Consider the following 21,393-nt stretch of genomic DNA (forward strand, 5'->3'; position numbering starts at 1 on the left):
GGAGCCCTGGGATTCGTTGAGCAGGTTTGCTACAGTGGGCTCAGGGCAAGTCGTTGGCTCCGGGGAATGCTTTACCTGCGAAGTGTCGGGTTGGCCATACCGCTGATGCTTGTATAAAGAGGACCGTCTCCTTCCTGCTCACCCTTGGAATCTAGTCTAAGTGACCACGTTGTGGGTGGTCCTGTAACTTTTAGCAGTATAGTATTCATTAAGGCAAAGATGAGCACGTGCTTCGCCTTCTGCGTAGGAGTGATCTCGCTAAATGCCAGGCCCCCTGCTTACATGTTATCTCATTAAATTATTTTCTCCCTTAATAGTTCCTTTAGTTCAAAATATCACCTGGATGTTAGTCTACTGTAGCATCCTTTTAAGGTAATATGTTTCATTTCTGACAGGTTGTAAATGCCTGAAGCCTCACGACAGCTTCTGGGTGGTTCTGAGGATTAAAGAGGTAAGTATTTTCAGTCTAAGGAGCGTCACTGTTACTATTAATATGTATTTTTAAGTTTTGTAAAATTGCTATCAGCTCACTGTTGGCTTAAAGTCCTAACTAAAAATATTAATTTGGATCACCTTTACAACAGATAATATATTCTTCAGAGCCACCTAAAAGAAGAGTAACTATATTTACCACTCTAGCAGTCTATTTCTAAAGGCCGCGTTGTCATGGCCCATAGTCAATGAAGACTGATTTTGAAAGCTGGGTTTTCCAGTTTGCCCCAGTGACAGCGAATGTGTAATATGGTTCTGTCAGCCAGGGGAGGGAGCACTTTTTTTCTTTTTTTTGAATAGAGCAAAGATAGCACTAAGGTGAATCCAGAAAGGCATGATTATTTTCTGCTATCTATAGGAGAAATCCTGTCTAAGATTTAATCCTTGTGGAGTGAGTTAGAAATGCAGTAACAGCCATGGCCGTTATCTCCTTTCACAAGACTAAGGCAGGACGGGGGGAATTTAAGGGCACCGTCTCTGAGGCACACTGCCTGGGTTTCACTTTTGGAGTTTTCTAAGTCTTAGTTATTATTATCATAGGTTGTTATTATACCCACCAGAATGTAAGCTTCACAAAGGCACAGTTTAGTTCTCAACTGCACGTTCACTGCATCATCGCTGGTTCTTTGAAGAGTATCTAGCACATAGTTTACACTCACAGACTGATTGTGATTATTAGTTTTTATTCAGCAGATACGCACTTGCTCCGAGCCATCGCACGTCTTCTCTCTCCCTGGCATGTTTTCCCCACTCCTTATCATTCAAGTCTCAGCTCAAATGTTATTATTTAGCAACCCCAACCGCCACCCCATCCCACATAGCTTTAAACATTTATTTAATATATACTTACATAGCATTTAATGTGCCAGGTACATCTAAACACTTTATCAATATTTAACTCACAACAGGCTTATGAGGAAGGTTTATTATGATTCCCATTTTACAGATGGAAAAGCGAAGGCACAGCAAGGTTAAATGACTTTCTCAAGGTCATACAGCTTAGGAAGCTGCAGCTGTATTCAAACCTAAGGAGTCTAGCTTTAAGGTCCATATTCTTAACCACCATACTATATTGTCTATCATATTACCTTACTTTAATTCAGGTGTCAGCAAACTGGGTCATTTCAAGGCTCTCCTCCCATTTAGTTTTTTAGAACACAGCCACCCCATTCCTTTAGCAGAGGCTGTGGCTTCTTTCCTGACAAAGGCACTGTTGAGTTGTTGCCACAGAGACGGTGTGGCCTGAAAAGCCAAAAATATTTGCTGCCTGGCCCTTTCCAGAAAAAGTTTGGCAGCCCCTGATTTATTTGATTCACGGCTCTTGTCATCATCTGAAGTTGTCTATTTATTTGATTGTTTCTTTTATGTCTCTTGCACTAGGTTATAAGCTCCATGAGAGCAGGGGTTTCTTGTTTGGTTCACCCCTGTATACCTGGTTCCCAACACAGTGCCTGGCTTATAACACATGCACAATAAATATTGGTTAAATAAAGGAACATTACTCGGTGATGCAACAAAATTTGTTGCTATTATACTTGGCCCTTGAACCCTTTGACTTTTAAAGGCTCTGTCTTAACGAAGATGTTTTCAATTTGATCTCTAGGTTTGGAGGTTGCTATGTTAATGCTGCTTGTCTTTGGAGTATTACTTCATGACATCCCACTGAGTGGCCAAGCTGAGGCTTCCCCCGAGGCTGATGGCATTCCAGGTGAACCTCTGTTTAACTATGCCAGCATCCGCCTGCCCGAAGAGCACATTCCCTTCTTTCTGCACAATAATGGGCATATTGCCACGGTCTGTAAGAAAGACTCGCACTGTCCTTATAAGGTAAGTTATTATTTGAAGAAATAATATTTGTTTATTTTTAAAAGGGTGCCATTTAGGCTGGCTTACTAGTTCTGTTCTGTGACTTGAACCTGGAAATAGAATTTGATCTGTTGGTTGTAACCGTGAGTCAATCATTGTATTTCATCTAACGCTTCTAAGTGACTAAACTTTGCTTCAAATTATGTCCCACTCACAAGAGTGACATTTAAAATCTAAATCACTAGTAAAATAAATAGGCGGCCAATATTATCTGTATACTCTGTAAATGAAGAAAATTAGATTTTATACAGAAAAGAATATCTAGTTAAAGGTAACTAAAGAATGTCACACCTCTTCTTTCTTAAACGGCACTGAAGAGGGTCTCTTAGCACTTAATTTCAGTAACAACACCTCCGCCTCTGTCTCCCTGTGATTAAGACTGTTCCTGTGGCCTTCCTTCTGTTTTGGAGTTGTTGGAACGGCCTCAAATTGGAGCCTGTTAAGACGTCTAGGGAGGCCTTAGAGATCAAAGCCAGGCATTGTGTGACACTTCCTTTCCCATGGTGCTGGCACAGGAAGCATATGGAGAAGCAGACCTGGGAACAGACCAGTGCTGCTCCTGGGCCTTGCTGAAGGGCCCTCTAACCTCACTGGCCAACAGCAGCTGCTGTGTCCTCCAAGGGCCGCAGAGCTGTCACTGTCTTGTGGGGTCTCTGCTGATCTTGATTGATGAGTAAAGTTCCTGATCCCTTCAATTTAGCCAAGATTCTTTTGGTGATAGAAATTCCATTTTATCTGACTCTTTAGGGACTGATTTTAGAATCAGTTTGCCTACTGAGAAAGGCATTAGCTACTTCCAGAAATTCCAATTCAAGTGGTCTTTGGTAGTCTATCTAGGTAAAGCCTCAAATTTTGGTGAGGGGACAGACATGGCAGGGGGGTGATGATTGAAGATAATTGTTAAGAGCCTTGAGATGCTATTCTTAGAATTTACTCTCTTTATTTTTATTACATGAATACCTATTGTAAAATGTGAAAATGAAAGTTCTATAAGGAATTGTTTTCTTCATGGAAAAATCTAAGGGTCCTCTCTAAATGTCGGAAGAAGAGAGACCAGTCTAAATGTACATGTTTTATGTTCTAGAAACACTTAGAAAATCTAAAGTACTGCTGGGGTTATGAGAAATCCTGCAAACCAGAGTTCAGGTTTGGTTATCCTGTTTGCACCTATGTCGACATGGGATGGTAAGTTTCTAGATGGACTCCCTTCTCCCCTTTAAGTCAGCTTTCTCTGCCGTGTATGCTGATGCCCCAGGTCCCAGCTAGACTCTTTGAGTTTTAGACAGGAATTCCTTCAGTTATTAATTTACTTACACAGTCATGAATTCAACTTGACTAACCTCCCCCGTCCGTCACCTCCGGGACAGAAATATCTGTCATTTCCTCTGCCAGAGGGAGAAGACAGTATGGATCACAGAAAATATTTTCCCCCAACAAACACTAAGAAGATAAATTGATGGTTTCCTCTTCATTCTGGAGGGGAGAGTTCAGTATAATTAGTATTTCCAGTACATGCAAGGTTAATGGGGTAAAGAAAATACAGTAATTAACTGTAGTTATTTCATTGTCTTCAGTTCCAGATGATCCCAACTTCGTACATTTCCATTGTGTATTTTTATTGTGAGGGAGTAAGTCTATAAATAACTTATTTTGGTAACTTCATTTAGTGAGGATAGTTTTAGGAAAATTATGATAGTTTACTTTAAAAAAATTAAAGCAACGACAGACTTCTAGCAGTTTAATGTTTAGAAAGAAAATTCAAGGTCCTGAAAAAGTAAAAATAAAAAAATCACAGAATCGTTTTGTTTGCAAATAGGACAGACACTCTTGAATCAGCCCAGGACATATTCTGGAAACAAGCTGACTTTGGATACGCCGGAGAGCGGCTGGAGGAACTGCACGTGCTCTGCCAGCCTAAGGAAGCGGTGAGTGTTTAGTCCCTTAGTAAATGAGTGTGTTTATTTAAAAATACTCACAGTGTTTAGATCATAATGTAAAAACAAGATAGATGGCACTCTGAAAGGAATCCCTCACTCTCATGTTTTACTGGCTTAAAACTTTAACTTCCAAAACCAAGTTGTTCTGTTTCATTTGGAAGCCATGTCCTTGTTTTCACACATATATCAGATGGTCATATTTTGAGGTTGTTAAAATATTACGAGGTTTAGAATTTTTCCCTCTGACATATGCTAAAGAAGATAAATTGATAAATTGCATCTTTTATTTTTTTTATCGAGGTAACATTGGTTTATTAAATTACATAAATTTCAGGTATACATCGTTATATTTCAACTTCTGTATAGACTACGTCACGTTCACCACCCAAAGTCTAGTTCCTGTCCATCACTGGATACGTGTTCCCCTTTACCCCTTTTGCCTGCCCCCTTCCCTCTCTCCCTTCTGGTAACCACCAGTCTCTTCTCTTTATCTATATGTTTGTTGTTGTTTTGTCTTCTGCATATGAGTGAAATCATACAGTACTTGACTTTCTCTGTCTGATTTATTTCGCTTAGCATAATACCCTCAAGGTCTGTCCGTATTGTCACAAATGGCAAGATTTGTCTTTTTTTATGGTTGAGTAGTAGTCTATTGTGTATTTCTACCACATCTTCTTTATCCATTCATCTGTCAATGGCTCTTAGGTTGTTTCCAAGTCTTGGCTGTTGTGAAAAATGCTGCAATGAATGTAGGGGACATATATCTTTTTGAATTGGTGTTTTCATGTTCTTTGGATAAATACCCAGGAGTGGAATAGCTGGATCATATGGTAGTTCTATTTTTAAATTTTTTTTTTTGAGGAAGATTAGCCCTGAGCTAACATCTGCTGCCAGTCCTCCTCTTTTTTGCTGAGGAAGACTGCCTCTGAGCTAACATCCGTGCCCATCTTCCTCTACTTTATACATGGGACACCTACCACAGCATGGCTTGCCAAGCGGTGCCATGTCTGCACCCAGGATCCAAACTGGTGAACGCCGGGCCGCCAAAGTAGAACGTGTGAACTTAACCGCTGTGCCACTGGGCTGGCCCCTCTATTTTTAATTTTTGGAGGAATCTCCATAGTGTTTTCCATAGTGGCTGCACCAGTTTTCATTCCCACCATCAGTGTACAAGGGTTCAGAAGATAAACTGATAAATTGCATCTTTATAAATTCCCTCGTGAGTAGTTTGGGACAGATGAAACACCCCCACCATACTGCTCTATGTTTGTTTAGGACTTTACAATTTGCGAAAAGCTTTTGTATATGTTAGCTGGTTTGATTCTCACAAGCATTATAGCAGATGGGCAGGGCAGGTATTAATGATGCCACTTGACCAGAGAAGAAAACAGGGTCCTGAGAGAAGTTTAGCAACTTCCCCAAGACCACACAGCTGCCATGTAGAATTAGACATCTAGATTTAAAATGCAGATCTTTTTCTGTGTGCCTTCGACCATACCACCTGGCACTCAGTGGGTAAGATGAACACGTTGCCAAGAGGCAGTTTTGGAGTAGTCAGTAGAAGAGCAGGCTCCACCCTTCAGGGTTCAAATCCTGATTCTCGGACAGGGCACCCAAACTTTCCATGTTTCAATTTCTTCTGCTCTCAAGCTATGCCTGTTTCATAGCTTGTAGTAAGGTTGAGATGAGATTCTGCATATAGAAATGCTCAGTGCAGGGCCTGGCTCCCAGCAGAGGGCTCAGTAGTAGTTTTTAAAGGTCTGTGGAGTTGTCAGTACTTATTGTCAAAGCCTATTATTTCCCAATGTTCTTGAACCCTGGCCAAGTCTCTGACATCTCAGGAGTCTCCATTATCTCCAGGCAATCTAGAAAATTAAAAAAAAGGTTTTTAAATTCACTTGCATTAAAAAACTGAATATATGCTCTCTAGTGCTTTTGGAGGATGTCACGTAATCGAACTTTAAGCAGTTCTAGCAAGTTCTAGCACTGCTGCACAGTGCCTCTAATAGACATTGTTTCGTATGTTGCATACTTTGGCTGGAGTCTAGCTGTTCCTGGGGGAAGGGCAGGGAAAGAGCCACAACCCCACTGTGCACACCTCTCCCAAGGTGGTTTGTGGAATGCTTTCCTGGCCGAGATCTCCCTTGGTAAGTTTTGTGCTATCAGAGTCTGATCAATTACCAACTCCGGATTTCAGAACCCCATGCAGGTCAAGATTAAGGCCTTGTATTCATTGGGAGTTATGGGAAAAATAATAAAATGGTATTTAAATCTATAAATAAAATCCAGAGCAGATAAAAGTATATATAGAACATTTGGGACTTCTTCACAGTAACCTAAAAGTGTGCCAATTGGCAAAACTATGCTTGGCCAGTCTTCTGGGAGGAGGAAATCCTTAAAGAGGAGAAGTGTTTGGGGAGCTTTCCTTTTCACATTGTGTGGTTTGGACCTGAAGGTGTACATGCTGTCAACATGTCTAGCAAGTCTGGGGGTGTCCTTGAAATGTTAATATTTGGAGTTCTTTCTTTCTTTTTTCTCAACCTTCTTTCAGAATGACTCAAGTCTGGTATGTTCCCGTTATCTTCAGTATTGCAGAGCAGCCAATCTCTATCTGGATTTAAGAAACATCCAGAGAAACCACGACAGGTACTTAAGTGGTTGATGTTAAAATCTAATGAAGAAATATTTTCAGGTCCAGGGGTGTGCTTTGGATTTGCTTCATAATAATATGGTGATGAGGTTGGGGAAGGGGTGGGGGATGGAAGACCTACATTGGCCATAAGTTGATTATTGGGAAGCTGGATTATGGGTCCATCAGTTTCTTATACCATTCTGGTACTTTTGTATACATTTGAAATATTCTATTATAACGAGTTAAATTCTAATGAAAAACTGGCTTTGGAAGTTGGTAAACCACCTTAGTTACAACCCATGTGCTTGAGTCATGAAAAAATTTTCTGAACTCAACTTAATTTTTTGTTTTCTATCAGATTTAAGGAAGATTTTTTCCAGAGTGGCGAAATTGGAGGACACTGTAAACTTGATATTCGTACGTTGATGTCTGAAGGTCAGCGCAAGAGCCCTCTGCAGTCTTGGTAAGATTTTTTTTAAAAATATGTTTCTAAAATATTTGCCTTTATGTCTGGCACTTGAAGATTTTGGTAGGAACTTTCAAATGAGAAATGTTGCTTCATTTGTAGATGTTTTGGCACGAGCTTCCGGGGAGTGGTGGCTACAGAGTGAATCTGTCAGTTGTATCTGAATTAAATATACATTTATAAAATATTAGGATATATTATATAGTACTTACCATTTGCTAAGAAAGAAAAAATCAGTTAAAAAATGAATTTTTGTTCACTCCTCATAATTGCTACATGTGTCTTAGGGAACAAATTTTTAAAAGAAATGCACATTTATTGAAGTACATAACAAGCATATAGAGAAGTGTATAGTTTGGTTTCTAAAAAAGCGAACCTACTTGTGTAATTCTTACCCAGGTCCAAAACAGACCATCACCAGCACCCCAGGCTCTCTCCCACTGACAACCCCCATCTTCACGCTGACTTTCACCACCATTGATCAACTTTTTGAACTTTATATAAATTGGGGAACACATTTTGATTTAAAACATTTTTCATATTGAACTAGTTCAATGGTCTATCAAGAAATTGACCATCTCTAGAAATTAAGGATTTAGGGTACTTTAAAAAACTTTTTATTTCAAAATAATTTTAGACTCACAGAAGTTTAAACATAGTACTGGGAGTGCTCATTGTTCCCTTCCCCAGCTTCCTCTCATGATGACATCTTACGTAACCATAGCACAGTGATCCAAACCAGGAAATTGACACTGGTACATTATTATTAACTAAACACATTTGGATTTCACCAGTGCTTGTATGCTCTCATTTTTTTTTGATATACATGAAATTCTATGGAATTCTGTGTTCCATGAAATTCTAATTCTGTGAAATTATATCACCTGTTTAGGTTCATGTAACACTACCACAATCCTGATACGGAACTCTTCTATCATCTCAAAGAAACTCTCGTGCTACCCCTTTGTAGTCTAAGGTTCTGGGCACCCGGTTCCAATGTGTGCGTGGGGTTTTCCCACACCACCAAGCAATTCTCTGACACTAGCTGGGTGTCCTACAATTCAACTCAATTCTGACACTGTCCACCTGGAGATTGCCCCAATCCACCAAGATTGCCCCCAACCCCATTTCAGACTCCCTCCTTGGATTTGATTAATTTGTTAGAGTGGCTCACAGAACTTTGAGAAATATTTTACTTACTAGATCATTGGTTTATTATAAAAGGATAGAGATGGAAAAGATGCATAGGGTGAGGTGTGGGGAAATGGTGCAGAGTTTCCATGACCTGTCTAGGTGGGCCACTCTCCCCAAATCTCCATGTGTTCCCCAACCTGGAAGCTCTCCGAACCCCCCCTTTTAGGTTTTTATGGAGGCTCCATTACGTAGGCATGATTGATTAAGTCATTTGCCAATGTCGATTGAGTTAACCTCCAGCCCCTCTCTCCTCCCTGGAGGTAAAGGGGTGTGACTGAAAGTTCCAACCCTCTAATCACATGGTTGATTTTCCTGGCAACCAGCCCCCAACCTTAGAGGTGGTCCAAATGTCACCTCATTAACATAAGAAAAGACACCTTTATGGCTCCCATCACTTTGGAAATTCTAAGGGTTTTAGGAACTCTGTGCCAGGAATGGGGACAAAGACCAAATATATATTTTTTATTATAAATCACAGGATCACAAGCCACATAGGATATTCTTAAATAATGTTAATTTTTCAGATCAAACATTACTGCTAAACAGATCCTTCAGAATAATAATCTAGCATCCATTTGTATGGCATTTTACAGTCTGCAGTGCGGCATCTTCCTTGACTTAATGGAGTTCTGTAGTAGGATTTCCTGTATTCCAGTGGGCACTTGTGATTCCCAGTACATTTTGATATCCGATTCCACCTGGTAGTTCCCTAGGGTGTATTTGTATTAGTTATTTATAGCTGTGTAACAAATTACTACAAAAATATTCCTCAGAGTATATATGTATTCATTATCTATTGCTAATTAACTAATTATTCCAAAACTTAGCAGGATAAGACAACAAATATTTATTGTCTCACAAAGTTTCTCGACAGTCAGGATGGGAAGCAGCTTAGCTGGGTGGTTCTGGCTCAGAGTCTCTCATGAGGTTGCAGTTCAGCATTGACAAGGGCTGTAGTCATCTCTAGGCTCAACTGGGCCTGGAGATTCTGCTTCTAAGCTCACTCATGTTGTTGTAAGTTTGAGTTTCTCTCTGGTTATTGGCCAGAGGTGTCATGTCTTTGCTACACAGGCTTCTGCCTAGTGCTGTTCACAGCATGCAGCTGGCTTCTCCAAGAGCACATGGTCTGAGAGAAAGAGAGAGAGAGAGAGAGCATGCTCCAAGATGGAGGCCTAGTCTTTGTATCCCCTTATCTCAGAAGTAAGACACCATCACTTCTGCTGCATCCTCTTCATTAGAAGTGAATCCCTAAGTTGAGCCCACACTCAAGGGGAGGGAATTCAACTTTACCTCTTGATGAGAGAAGTATCAAAGAATTTGTGGACATATTTTTGAAACCACCACAGTATTTCAGCGTTGTGTGTGTTTCACAGGTATCTATTTAATATTTGTTTTATATCACATGTGGTCTCAAAGATGAAGAGTTACCAATGATCTTTAGGTTAACTCTACATATCTCTTGTCACGTGCTTGTGGTGGTCTTCTTGAATATGGAAGAAAACTGTGCAAAGATGTTTCTGAGAAAAAGACTTTTCCTTTCTTCTGGGAAGCTTGGCTGTCTGCTGTCTTTCTGAGGCACTGGGTAATTTTTGGGATGCCATCTTTCTCAGAATCCAAGAAGTCCATCACAAGAGATTTCTGGTCAGTGTCACTTCTGAGCCTTGTCAAACTGTAGGAAACCTTTTTGAATCTTCCCACTTTACTGGTACATTATTTAGCCAACTCAGTGTATAAATTTCTTCTTTATCTGGAAAGTTCTTGGTTTATCTTTCACATTAGGCTGAAACGTAAAATCATTTTTGTTTCTTGTCTCAACATTAAAATCGATATCAAGTTATATAAATGTTAGTAATTTGGGGAAGTTCCGTATGTCTTCATAAGAGCATGTTCTAGAAGTCAAGTCCCCCTAATGAAGAGACCCAAAGTTACAATGTTGCAGTAGGAAGTCCAGGAGGCTCACTTTGAAAGCCTCTCCCAATTCATGATTCCAGGTTTGCTGAGCTGCAAAGCTACACGCAGCTCCCCTTCAGACCTATAGAAGATGCTAAATGTGACATTGTTATTGAAAAGCCAACCTACTTCATGAAATTGGATGCAGGTGAGAAGTTTATTTGTCTATTATTTATTTATTCAATAGTGAGGCTTTGTTTCATTTTTGATATATGTATGTAGTGATTTCCTATGACTTTTTGGGAAGCAGTACGACATTAAACAGTGGATTTGCTTTCTTCTGAAGAAGTGGACAGGTTTGAACTTCCCATTATTTAATGCCTTTGGTATTGTAGAAGAAACCTGTGCATTTCTGTCAGAGGACTCAATCAAAATCAAAAGATGAGGGGCCAGCCCGGTGGTGCAGTGGTTAAGTACGCACGTTCCGCTTTGGCGGCCCGGGGTGCGCCAGTTCGGATCCCAGGTGTGGACCTACACACCACTCATCAAGCCATGCTGTGGCAGGCGTCCCACATATAAAGTAGAGGAAGATGGGCATGGATGTTAGTCAGGGTCAGTCTTCCTCAAAAAAAGAAAAAAGTCAAAAGATGAGAGAAGAAGATATATGTACACCTTTTATAATTAAATTTACCCCATCTGGTTTCTCTAATCGCCTGATTTAGATTGTGCTTCAACAGAAATTCTTTAAAAGTAAAAGTCTTGTGTATACTGTGGGAAGGAAGGGAATGCCCATGACCTTGTCTGGCAAACTTTCTGGTATTGTTTCCATGACTAAAGTGAGCTTAAAATTCATCTGAAAGTTAGCACTGAGGTATATTCTTGGAAAAAAATTAAAATTAAAATTTTTTTCCATTTATGGCTATAGCTTCTAACTCTCAACTTGCAAGCATAGCTTTAACTTTGTGAACCAGTTGCCCTGGAGAGGAGAAACATGAATTGTACCACATTCCCTCTCTCATTATAAGAGTTGAAGATTACTGTGCCACACCATATCAAAATTCATGAGAGGCTGGGCTGCCAGTGAAATATGGAGAGCCCTCTGTCACGAATATTTCAGAATTACTATAATTTATTGATCATATTTTTAATGTGCTCTGCCTTCTGAAGTCATAATTCTTATATTACAAAGTATTAGGTTCAGAAGTCAGACAAGTTTAGGTTTTTGAAATAAGAGCAAGTAAAAATGCTATGTTCGAGGTCCTGACTCATTTTTAAAATATGCAAATTAAAAAGGGGCAAAGAAAACCCTGTGATCTGCCTGTAAAAGACTTGAATACGTGTGAACTGGTAAATTTATGTGGATACTTATGCAATAAAGTATGTAAAGTAGGAATAATAGGCTAGCGTAGACATGTGCCATTTCGTTCCTATATTCATAACTCTCCTTTTTCTTCTAAATTATGCTGTCGTCCAGTTTTCCTTTTCATGTTAACTCTTTCCTTGAGGGAATGAGCATTCTACAGAACAAGACTCACTAGGAGCCACTTTTCTTGAGGATGGAGCCTGCGTTTACCCCCCATTTATAAATCCTCGTAGCCCCAACCTTTGTTTTGTGCATGCCGCGTTCCTCAACAGATGTTATAAACTTGCTGAGTGATACATGAGAGAGCTGTGTGTGTTGGGTGCTAACCTGGGAAAAGGGGATGTGTTGTCACTGATCTTTCTTTTTCTTATTCTTTTCAAAATATGCTCTCTGCCAAGAATTTTCTATATGTAAAAAGGAGCCCCTACACACATCAATCTAAGATACCAGTCTAAAAAGAACTGAGTATTTTTTTCTTTTTTCTTTCTTTCCGTTTCATTGAGATATAATTGACATACAGCACTGTATCCGTTTAAGGTGTACAGCATAATGACTTACGTCAACTCAGTGTTTGTCACTCTGGTTTTCTTTTCTTTTTTTTTTTTTGAGGAAGATTAGCCCTGAGCTAACTACTGCCAGTCTTCCTCTTTTTGCTGAGGAAGCCTGGTCCTGAGCTAACATCCGTGCCCATCTCCCTCTACTTTATATGTGGGATGCCTACCACAGCATAGCGTGCCAAGCGGTGTCATGTCCGCACCGGGATCCGAACCAGCGAACCCCGGGCCACCGAGAAGCGGAACGTGCGACCTTAACCACTCCGCCACCGGGCCGGCCCCTCACTGGTTTTCTGGTGCACAGTGTTATTATTCACTGTGGGAATGCAGTCAGAATATTTTATGATTTCTGCTTTTTTTTTGAGAGTCGCTGTTTTTCTTTTAATTAACATTTTCCCTCTCTTAAAGTGCATGTTTTAAATGTCCCTTGGAATTTCATCCCATTTAGATTTGCAAATTTCCAGGTTGGCTGCTGGGTCCTGCATACCTAAGGGGAGAGGGAGAGGAGACAGAGAGAGAGAGGGAGAGAGAGAGCGCGCACATGTTCTGTGTCGTTTCAGTGACGGACTTAGGAAATTACAAACAGCAGCTCCTGCACTCCCTTTTGCTCTGTTTGACCCAGCAGGACCCAGGTAGTCTTCATAAAGGTTTCACTATGTCCCAGGCACTGGGCTGGGTGATTTTAGGTACATTATCTTTGGATTTCTCCTTACAAAACTTGCACCCAATTATAATGGTTCCCTATTTCTACTAGAGAAGCTTAGGGACTTTATGAACTTATCTGAGGACCTTGCTCATGAATGGCTGAGCAGGGATTCAACCCGGTTCCTCTGACTCCGAAGTTCATACTCTTTTAATTAGAACATGAGACATTCACTTCTTTTAAACGATAGTTGGTTAATATTTTCCCAAGAAGTAATGTTATAAGTAGTGGTTAAGTAGAGAAAAAAGACAGGAATGAGAAATACCAAAAGGTTAATAGTTATCATCATTGCCAATACTTCTATGATGAACAGGTGTTGCTTAATTGATTTTAAAAAATAAATGATCATAAAAAATAAGATTAGTCTTCATGGCCCTTTAGTTCTACCCCATTTTGAGCTAAATAGACTTCTGTTATTTTCTTTTCTGGGAACTTAATGATCATTTGTTACTTAGCGTATATGGGAAAATACATACTTAATTTCTAAATAACTAATTTTAAAGTGAATTTTTGAACCCAATCAATCTGTAAATTGAGGATTACCTGTGTATAGATTATTTTGTGTTTGGAAAAACCCTTACTTTCTTTTCCCCATTTATTTCAGCTAAAAGTCCACCAAACTATAAATATAGAGTAGAATAAAAATTAATTATTTTTTCTTTGGGGTTAATTAACATAGTTTTCCTTTTTTCCAATACTAGGTGTTAACATGTATCACCACTTCTGTGATTTTATCAATCTGTATATTACTCAGCATGTTAATAATTCATTCAGTACCGATGTGCACATCGTGATGTGGGACACCGTAAGTAAGAACGTGCTCTGTGCTTCAGCTCTGTCTTGGCCTTGCTCAATAAACGTGTGACTCTAATGTGGTGAAATGGAATTTTCTAAGACCTTCACATTTAAATATACACAGACATACACACATACAGGCATACATATGCAGATAGCTGTAAATATATCTGGGTATATGCATTTTCATGCATGTATACATATGGGCAGATACATATGTATGCATATACCTTAGTTCTTTTAAGTTTAGAATGAGGCAGTGAAAGACTTCTTCCCCTCTTTGGGCAGGTGGAGCTCCAAAGACCAAAGACCTGTGCTCAGTGTTCCTCTGAGACAGACATATGAAGACGGTCATTTGTTCAACCTCCGTGACCCCCACATGACCCACGTGGGGAGAGCTTGCCTGTTTCCAGTTTGGCCTCTTGTAATTATTGTCTGCCTCTGCTTAAGTGCAGCTTCCCATTGCTCCTTGCTTCATGCCAAATTGTGTGTGTGTCAGCTCACTACCCAGGGCGAGTCTTAAGCACACACACAAGTTCGTCTGTCAAATTACACCTGCTGTTTGCTTACTTGTTTTCGGTTCAGTCTTTTTTCCTTCTCTTTCTTTGCCTGCCTTTTTCCTGCTTCTTCCCATATCTGACCCCTCTACCTGCCAGGGTAACCTCAAAAGTTGCCCCAGGACACTCCCCTGTGAAATGGAATTATTGTAGTATCTACCTCAGTGTCATTTTCAGGCTGAACCATATAGTGTGTGAACAGTCACAATGGCTGGCACATAGCTTGTGTGCTCTGAATGTTAACTATGACAATGACAATGATAAGGAGAACAAGTGGTTTATAGCATACACGAGCGGGGCTGCCTACACTGGGGAGTTGGAACACCCACTTAGAGGTTAGCTGAGGTTCAAGTAAACATTCTGACTCACAAGATGCTCATTGGCCCCCTCGTGGCATGAGTCTATTTAGAACGACATTGCAGATGAACCACAGCTGGCTGGCAGGGCAGCATCAGGCCTTTCTTCTGAGGGAGTCCTTCCAGCAGCTGCACAGCACAGCTCAGCTGCAAGGAGATGGGATCCACCTGGGGCAGGAAGAGGCGCTTCATGTCCCACAGGGGCCAATATCTCCTGGAACAACTGTCCTGGCCAAGCCCTCAGGATCCCCACAAGAGACAGCCAGTTACAAGAGCCATTGTACTCTTCCCCAGTCGGGATGCAACTTACCCATCAAGCATCTTTTTACATCATAAGCGATGTTACCTAGAAACACACATGACGTCTGGCGTGTTTGTTTCCAGAGAACAGAGCTAGACAGTTCACTGAAGGTCAAATTCTTGTGCAGCAGGGGAAATGGTTTTGCTGACGCTTTTTTCACAGAGATGAGGCTCGTAGTAAAGCTACATAGAGAGGTTTTCATTATCACTGCTCCCTGGACCTGCAGTTTGACTTGAAGATGGTGAGAATTGGTCCTTTAATTCTTGGCATGCTAATGCTCTCTTTTGCTTTCCTTCTTTGCGTGTTTTTACGTTTCCCTCTTGTGTTCCCATTTTGCTGCCACCACAGTTTCATTTCTTGGAAATGTTGCTGTGAGCAAAGGAAACAAAAGTCCTTTTCTTTTCTTCTTTTTGTGTAAGTGCTTCTAGGCCACAATCACCAGCTGTCAGAAGCCCCGAATGGTTAACTCAGGGTTGGGGTGCTTTTTTAAGAAATTACACCTGCTGTTATCTGATTTAATGCTCACAACTCTCGTGGACTAGGGTTTTTATTAGCTTATTTTACTGATGAGGAAGCTGAGGCTCTGAGCAGCTGGCGGGTTTCTAAGATAACAGCCAGCGAGGGGTGGAGTCAAGGATGCCAGGCGAGACAGTCTGACCGCAGACCTGTGCTCTGAAACCACAATGCTTTGTCACCTCCTTGTAATTCCCTGCAGAACCTGTTGGCACAGAGTTTCCCAGACACTTTCCAGAAGCCTCCTTGTATCTTGTTACATGCTTTTCCATGTCCTCCTCAAGTGGACTAAGTTAAATTGAGCCAACGTCTACAACCCTCCCCTTCTCTGTGCCTGCTGGGATGGATAAATAGGAAGCACGGCCACCATGTGGACTCCAGGTTACTCAGTCAACTGGGCACGTGATGTTAGGGCAGTCTGACTGTGACTGGCAGGGACAGGCAGGATGGATTTAGCTGAGCAGATTGGCCACCCTGCTGTGACCTTCCCCCTTTGCTACTCTCTCTGTGTCCATTTTAAATCTTTTTTTTTTTTTTTTGCCAAGGAAGATTAGCCCTGAGCTAACATCTGTGCCCATCTTCCTCCACTTTATATGTGGGTCACTGCCACAGCATGACTGACAAGTGGAGTAGGTCCGCACCCGGGATCCAAGCCCACGAAGCCTGGGCTGCCGAAGCGGAGTGTGCCTAGCTTAACCATTATGCCACGGGGCCTGCCCCTAAACCTGCATTCTTGGTCAGAGAGGCCTTTGCTAGTTGCTCATTCAGGTTCTCCAGATAGGCAAGTTGGCTGGGATGCATCAGAATTCAGGCCCACTGAATACTGTAGGTTGGATGGAGATGGCGTTAAGGTGTTGTGTGGCCTCTCACTTCTCTCTTTTGCCAGTAAGGCCTTGAATGAAGCAGCACTGTGACCCCCAGGCTGACTGGGATATGAGTCCCCCACAGGGGATGGTGTTGCCCCAGAGCCAGTCCTGAAGGCCTTGGACAAGCAGTGTGCCCAGGGGAAGAGCAGGGAGGTAGCTGTGGCTTAAGTTCAGATCTTAGGGGCATTTTGCAAACTCTCCCCACAAAGAAGCCTCGAGGCCTTTCCTCTCATCCTCACAAAGCTCAGTGGTTCGGCCTCTCCCTGCAGGCACATGGCTTCCTCAGTGGGATGGGCAAGGCCACCGACCTCCAGGATGCACTGAGGGCCACTCCTGCAGGAGCATTTCTGGGCACAGCAGGGCTGCTCTTATTAACGGAATGAATAGAAGGGAGATTACTGCAGGCTTTCCACATTTTCTTATGCTGAGAAGTAGTATAGTTTTATTATTTTTAATTATGCAAGTGATACCTGCTTATGATACCTGGAGGACGTCTCCTTCTTCTTCTCCAGTTCCAGTTCCCTCAGAGCTAACTGCCCTTAACATGTGTGAGAGAGTCCCTTGCAAGACTTACTTTATTTTAATAAATGTAAATATATCCTTATGCAAAATTTATGTAAGGATTTGTATAAGGATATATGTATATAATATATAAAGTTTGTATAAGGATATGTTTATATCCTCATAGAAAATACACTCTCAGGGCTGGCCCGGTGGCACAGCGGTTATCACTGGTTCGGATCCCGGGTGCAGACATGGCACCATGTGGCAAGCCATGCTGTGGTAGGCGTCTCACATATAAAGTAGAGGAAGATGGGCACGGATGTTAGCTCAGGGCCAGTCTTCCTCAGCAAAAAGAGGAGGATTGGCAGATGTTAGCTCAGGGCTAATCTTCCTCGGGGGAAAAAAAAAAAGAAAATATACTCTTTCCTTCATATTGCTACCTTAACATTATATCACGGCCATCTTTCCAAGTCAGGACATTTAGGGTCATCATTTTTGTGTAGTTACATAGTGTTCCATTGGAGGGACGTTAAGGATATTCAGGGCATGCCTCAGTCGTGTTTTATCTCCTGCCCTCACCCCATCATGTTTAGTTTGTTTCCAGTTCTTTCCTGTTTACTGAAATGCTTCTGTGAACAACCCTTCCATAAACTTATGTCTTCACACACTCATCCTAGCATTTCTGTACGACAGATTCCTATAGGAGAATGTCTAAGTCACAGGTTATGTGCATGTTTAAATTTGAGACATACCCAGGAGGAAATTTATGTCATCCTTAAGAATATCCAAATATTCTTCATGGAACCAGCCTGGTTGCGAAGTAGTTAAGTTTGTGCACTCTGCTTTGGTGGCCTGGGGTTCGCGGGTTCGGATCCTGGGTGCAGACCTACATATCACTCATCAAGCCGTGCTGTGGCAGCGTCCCACACACAAAATGGAGGAAGATTGGCACATATGTTAGCTCAGCAACAATCTTCCTCAAGCAAAAAGAGGAAGATTGGCAACAGATGTTAGCTCAGGGCCAATCTTCCTCGCCAAAATAAAAAAGAATATCCAAATATTCTTCAACATGAGACTAGAAAGAAGTCCTTCCTTCCCTTGTGGCAGATTATTTGAATTTGAAGGATGTGGAAAAGAAGCTTCTAGAGGTGGTTATTACTGAATAATGTATGATTTCTCTGAACAGGGATCAGTCAGGATTACTATATTTTATTATTAAATTTCCCTTTCAAAGGTATCTTATTTTATCTGAAGTATTTTATCTCAAGAAACTGTCTAGAATCACTTGTTTTAATTCTCTTTATTTATTAGTGAACCAGAACAGGGACATTTCATTTTTTATGGTGTTGACAAGGGCCTTCATTAGGATGGCATTGGACTAACATTGAAAGAAAGAATTTTTTTACCACCATATCTAACAGTTCTCAATAACTTTGAAATAACTTTAATATGTGCAACATAAATTTTCAAAATACGAAAAAAGAATGCTAGAAAGATAAAAATACATAAACATAATATATAACCAACTGTAGACCTTTAATGTAATCCTACAATACACATTTCTATTGGCTGCATAAAATGTTTCTATTTTTCAATCTAAGTTATACCATCTTAAAACAAATTGATCTCCTTCCTTTAGCTGAGGGAGGACATAATTAATTTCTACTTTTGAAAAACGAAATGCATTTGGTAAGTGTACTAGAAAGAACTAGTTCCAACTGAGAGGCAGCCGCCGTATAGAAGTTACAAGTGTGGAGTCTGAAACCGAACAGACTGGATTGAATCCTAACCCTGCAAATGCACCAGCTCTATAACTTAGGCAAATTACTTCTGTTTGTGTCTCAGTTTCCTCATCTGTAAAATGGGGATAATGATATTACCTAGCTTATTAAGTTTGTGGGGTGGTTTAATGGGTTAATAATGTTGAGTGATGGGCCTGTCCTGTGGCACAGCAGTTAAGTTCGCACATTCTGCTTTGGTGGCCCAGGGTTCGCCAGTTTGGATCTCAGGTGTGGACATGGCACCACTTGGCAAGCCATGCTGTGGTAGGCATCGCACATATAAAGCAGATGAAGATGGGCCCGGACGTTAGCTCAGGGCCAGTCTTCCTCAGCAAAAAGAGGAGGATTGGCAGCAAATGTTAGCTCAGGGCTAATCTTCCTCAAAAAAAAGAAAATATTGAGTGCTTAGAATAGTACCTGGGATAAGGAAGTATGCAAGGTGCTATTATTATTAGTCTTGTTACTAATGTTAATGGAGAATTATCACGTTAGTCAATGGGGAGATCATTTCATGGAATAACATTCATTCTATTTTTTTTTTAAAGATTTTATTTTTCCTTTTTTTCCCCAAAGCCCCCCAGTACGTAGCTGTGTATTTTTAGTTGTGAGTCCTTCCAGTTGTGGCATGCAGGACACCGCCCCAGCATGGCCCGACAAGCAGAGCCATGTCCGCGCCCAGGATCTGAACCGGCGAAACCCTGGGCCGCCGAAGCGGAGCGCGCAAACCCAACCACTTGGCCATGGGTCTGGCCCCCAACATTCATTCTTTTTTAATGTTAAAACTTTGAAGGCATTTGCTCACTCTAAAATTTCTTTCCAAAAGCATATTCCATTTACCTAGATGGTTTTTGCTCACTGAGCATGTCAGAGTGTGTACAAATGGTGGTGTATGTATGTGTTGTGTGTATCTGTGATTTGCACAGAAAATTCGCAGAAAAGAACCCACAACAACTACAGTTCCAGACACAAGAATAAAAAGGGCTGGGGTCGAAAAACAAAACGCTTTTAGCAGACTAAGTTTATAATTGTGATGATTATTTCTGATGAAATTACATCAAATTAGGTAACTTGCTCAGGCCTAAGGTGAAAATCCATTTTTCTTATGTAGATTTTAGGAGCTTGTTTAGGATCATTAGTCCTTAACGCTAACAAGTGAATTCTGGTATTTTCTTGCATTTTTGAAAAGCCATATTGTACCCATGTTGTGCCCTTTTAACGCCCCAACTTACTTTATTTCCACGTTCAGAGCTCCTACGGCTATGGTGACCTGTTCTCCGACACATGGAAAGCATTTACTGATTATGATGTTATCCATCTGAAGACCTACGATTCCAAAAGGGTACTGGAAACTCGACTGAAATGTTTGTAAATAAATGTCATTGCAGATGACTCGCTCATCAAATAAATATTTCATATGAATTTCTGTTGGCTATTACCATTGATTTCTGACTTCTTAGTTTCTTTTTTTTATAACTAGAATCCTCATTGATATTAACCACATAGCTTGAAAAAATTTTTTCCGATAGCTTTTCCAAAAGCATGAATTTCACTTGAGTGAAATAATTTGTTATTCCAAATATTTTAATCAAAATCGAGATTAGCTCACATTTATTTTCTGTAATTATAAGTGCTGTTTTGGTGTGAAGGATGTAAATTATGTTCTCTTATCTTTGCAAATATCTTCCTTCTTAGGTATGTTTTAAAGAAGCTGTGTTTTCGTTGCTCCCTCGAATGCGGTACGGGCTGTTTTATAACACTCCTCTGGTAAGTGTGTCATCGATTGTTGACATTCATCCTGATGGAATTTATTCTTGATCGATTTTGAAATAACATTTCTATAGAACTTGAAAACGTCTTAAATAGGAATGCAGAAATATTCATTGTAATATGAACTTGCGTTTTTATTTTAGATATCTGGCTGTCAGAATACTGGATTATTCAGGGCATTTTCCCAGCATGTACTCCACAGACTGAACATCACACAAGAGGGGCCCAAGGTAATGGATACATTATGGTTCTGAGGTGGGCTTGACTTTTCACCCCGAATAAAAATCAATACCACCTTTGCAGAAAAAGAAATAATCAGAAGAGAGGGTTTTCTGTGAGAATGATTTCTGATCTGGAGTGATCTGAAATCAGATGTCAACACCCTCTAAAAGAAAAGCTAATGGATAGTGGAAGAATGTGCCTTTTTCCTTTTTCTTTTCCCTTTCTTTCACCGTATCTCCCCATGCTCCCCCAAAGTCACACCTAACCCACACAACCTCTGCCAAAAAATCCACACAAGCAGCCAAACGAAAGTAGTGTAATGAACAAGTTTTGTCTTCTGAGACCGAAGTGGATGCATTTCTGTTCCCTGAGAGAACTGAGAAGGAATCAGGCTAAAATCGAATAGTTCCATGAATGCATCCTTACTGAGTTTCTTCTCTTTGTGAAAATCACATTTTAGATTGAGATGTCCATTCATGTGTCCTGGCATATACAGCAATATTTTTCCTTTTCCTTTTGGTTACAGGATGGAAAAATTCGGGTCACCATTCTTGCACGGAGCACAGAATACCGGAAAATACTAAACCAAAATGAGGTTAGTTTTGGGTATGCATTTTTAATATCATCATATTGA

At 40.7% G+C, this 21,393-nt stretch overlaps 1 protein-coding gene across 2 annotated transcripts in view; it reads left to right on the forward strand.

Moving 5' to 3' along the window:
- Positions 1–21,393, forward strand: part of EOGT (EGF domain specific O-linked N-acetylglucosamine transferase) — a 34,445-nt gene that overhangs the window by 1,438 nt on the left and 11,614 nt on the right. For both annotated transcript variants that reach the window (XM_014836082.3, XM_044754612.2), the window contains exons 3-14: positions 396–451; positions 2,096–2,319; positions 3,443–3,543; positions 4,175–4,283; positions 6,847–6,941; positions 7,286–7,390; positions 10,579–10,685; positions 13,799–13,902; positions 20,017–20,109; positions 20,463–20,534; positions 20,681–20,767; positions 21,286–21,354. In XM_014836082.3, the coding sequence (XP_014691568.1) occupies positions 2,110–2,319; positions 3,443–3,543; positions 4,175–4,283; positions 6,847–6,941; positions 7,286–7,390; positions 10,579–10,685; positions 13,799–13,902; positions 20,017–20,109; positions 20,463–20,534; positions 20,681–20,767; positions 21,286–21,354 (1,152 nt within the window). In that variant the 5' untranslated portion in view covers positions 396–451; positions 2,096–2,109. The remainder of the gene's footprint in view (positions 1–395; positions 452–2,095; positions 2,320–3,442; positions 3,544–4,174; positions 4,284–6,846; positions 6,942–7,285; positions 7,391–10,578; positions 10,686–13,798; positions 13,903–20,016; positions 20,110–20,462; positions 20,535–20,680; positions 20,768–21,285; positions 21,355–21,393) is intronic.

This window comes from Equus asinus, chromosome 21, assembly GCF_041296235.1.
Source record: "Equus asinus isolate D_3611 breed Donkey chromosome 21, EquAss-T2T_v2, whole genome shotgun sequence".
NCBI classification, from domain to species: Eukaryota; Metazoa; Chordata; class Mammalia; order Perissodactyla; family Equidae; genus Equus; species Equus asinus.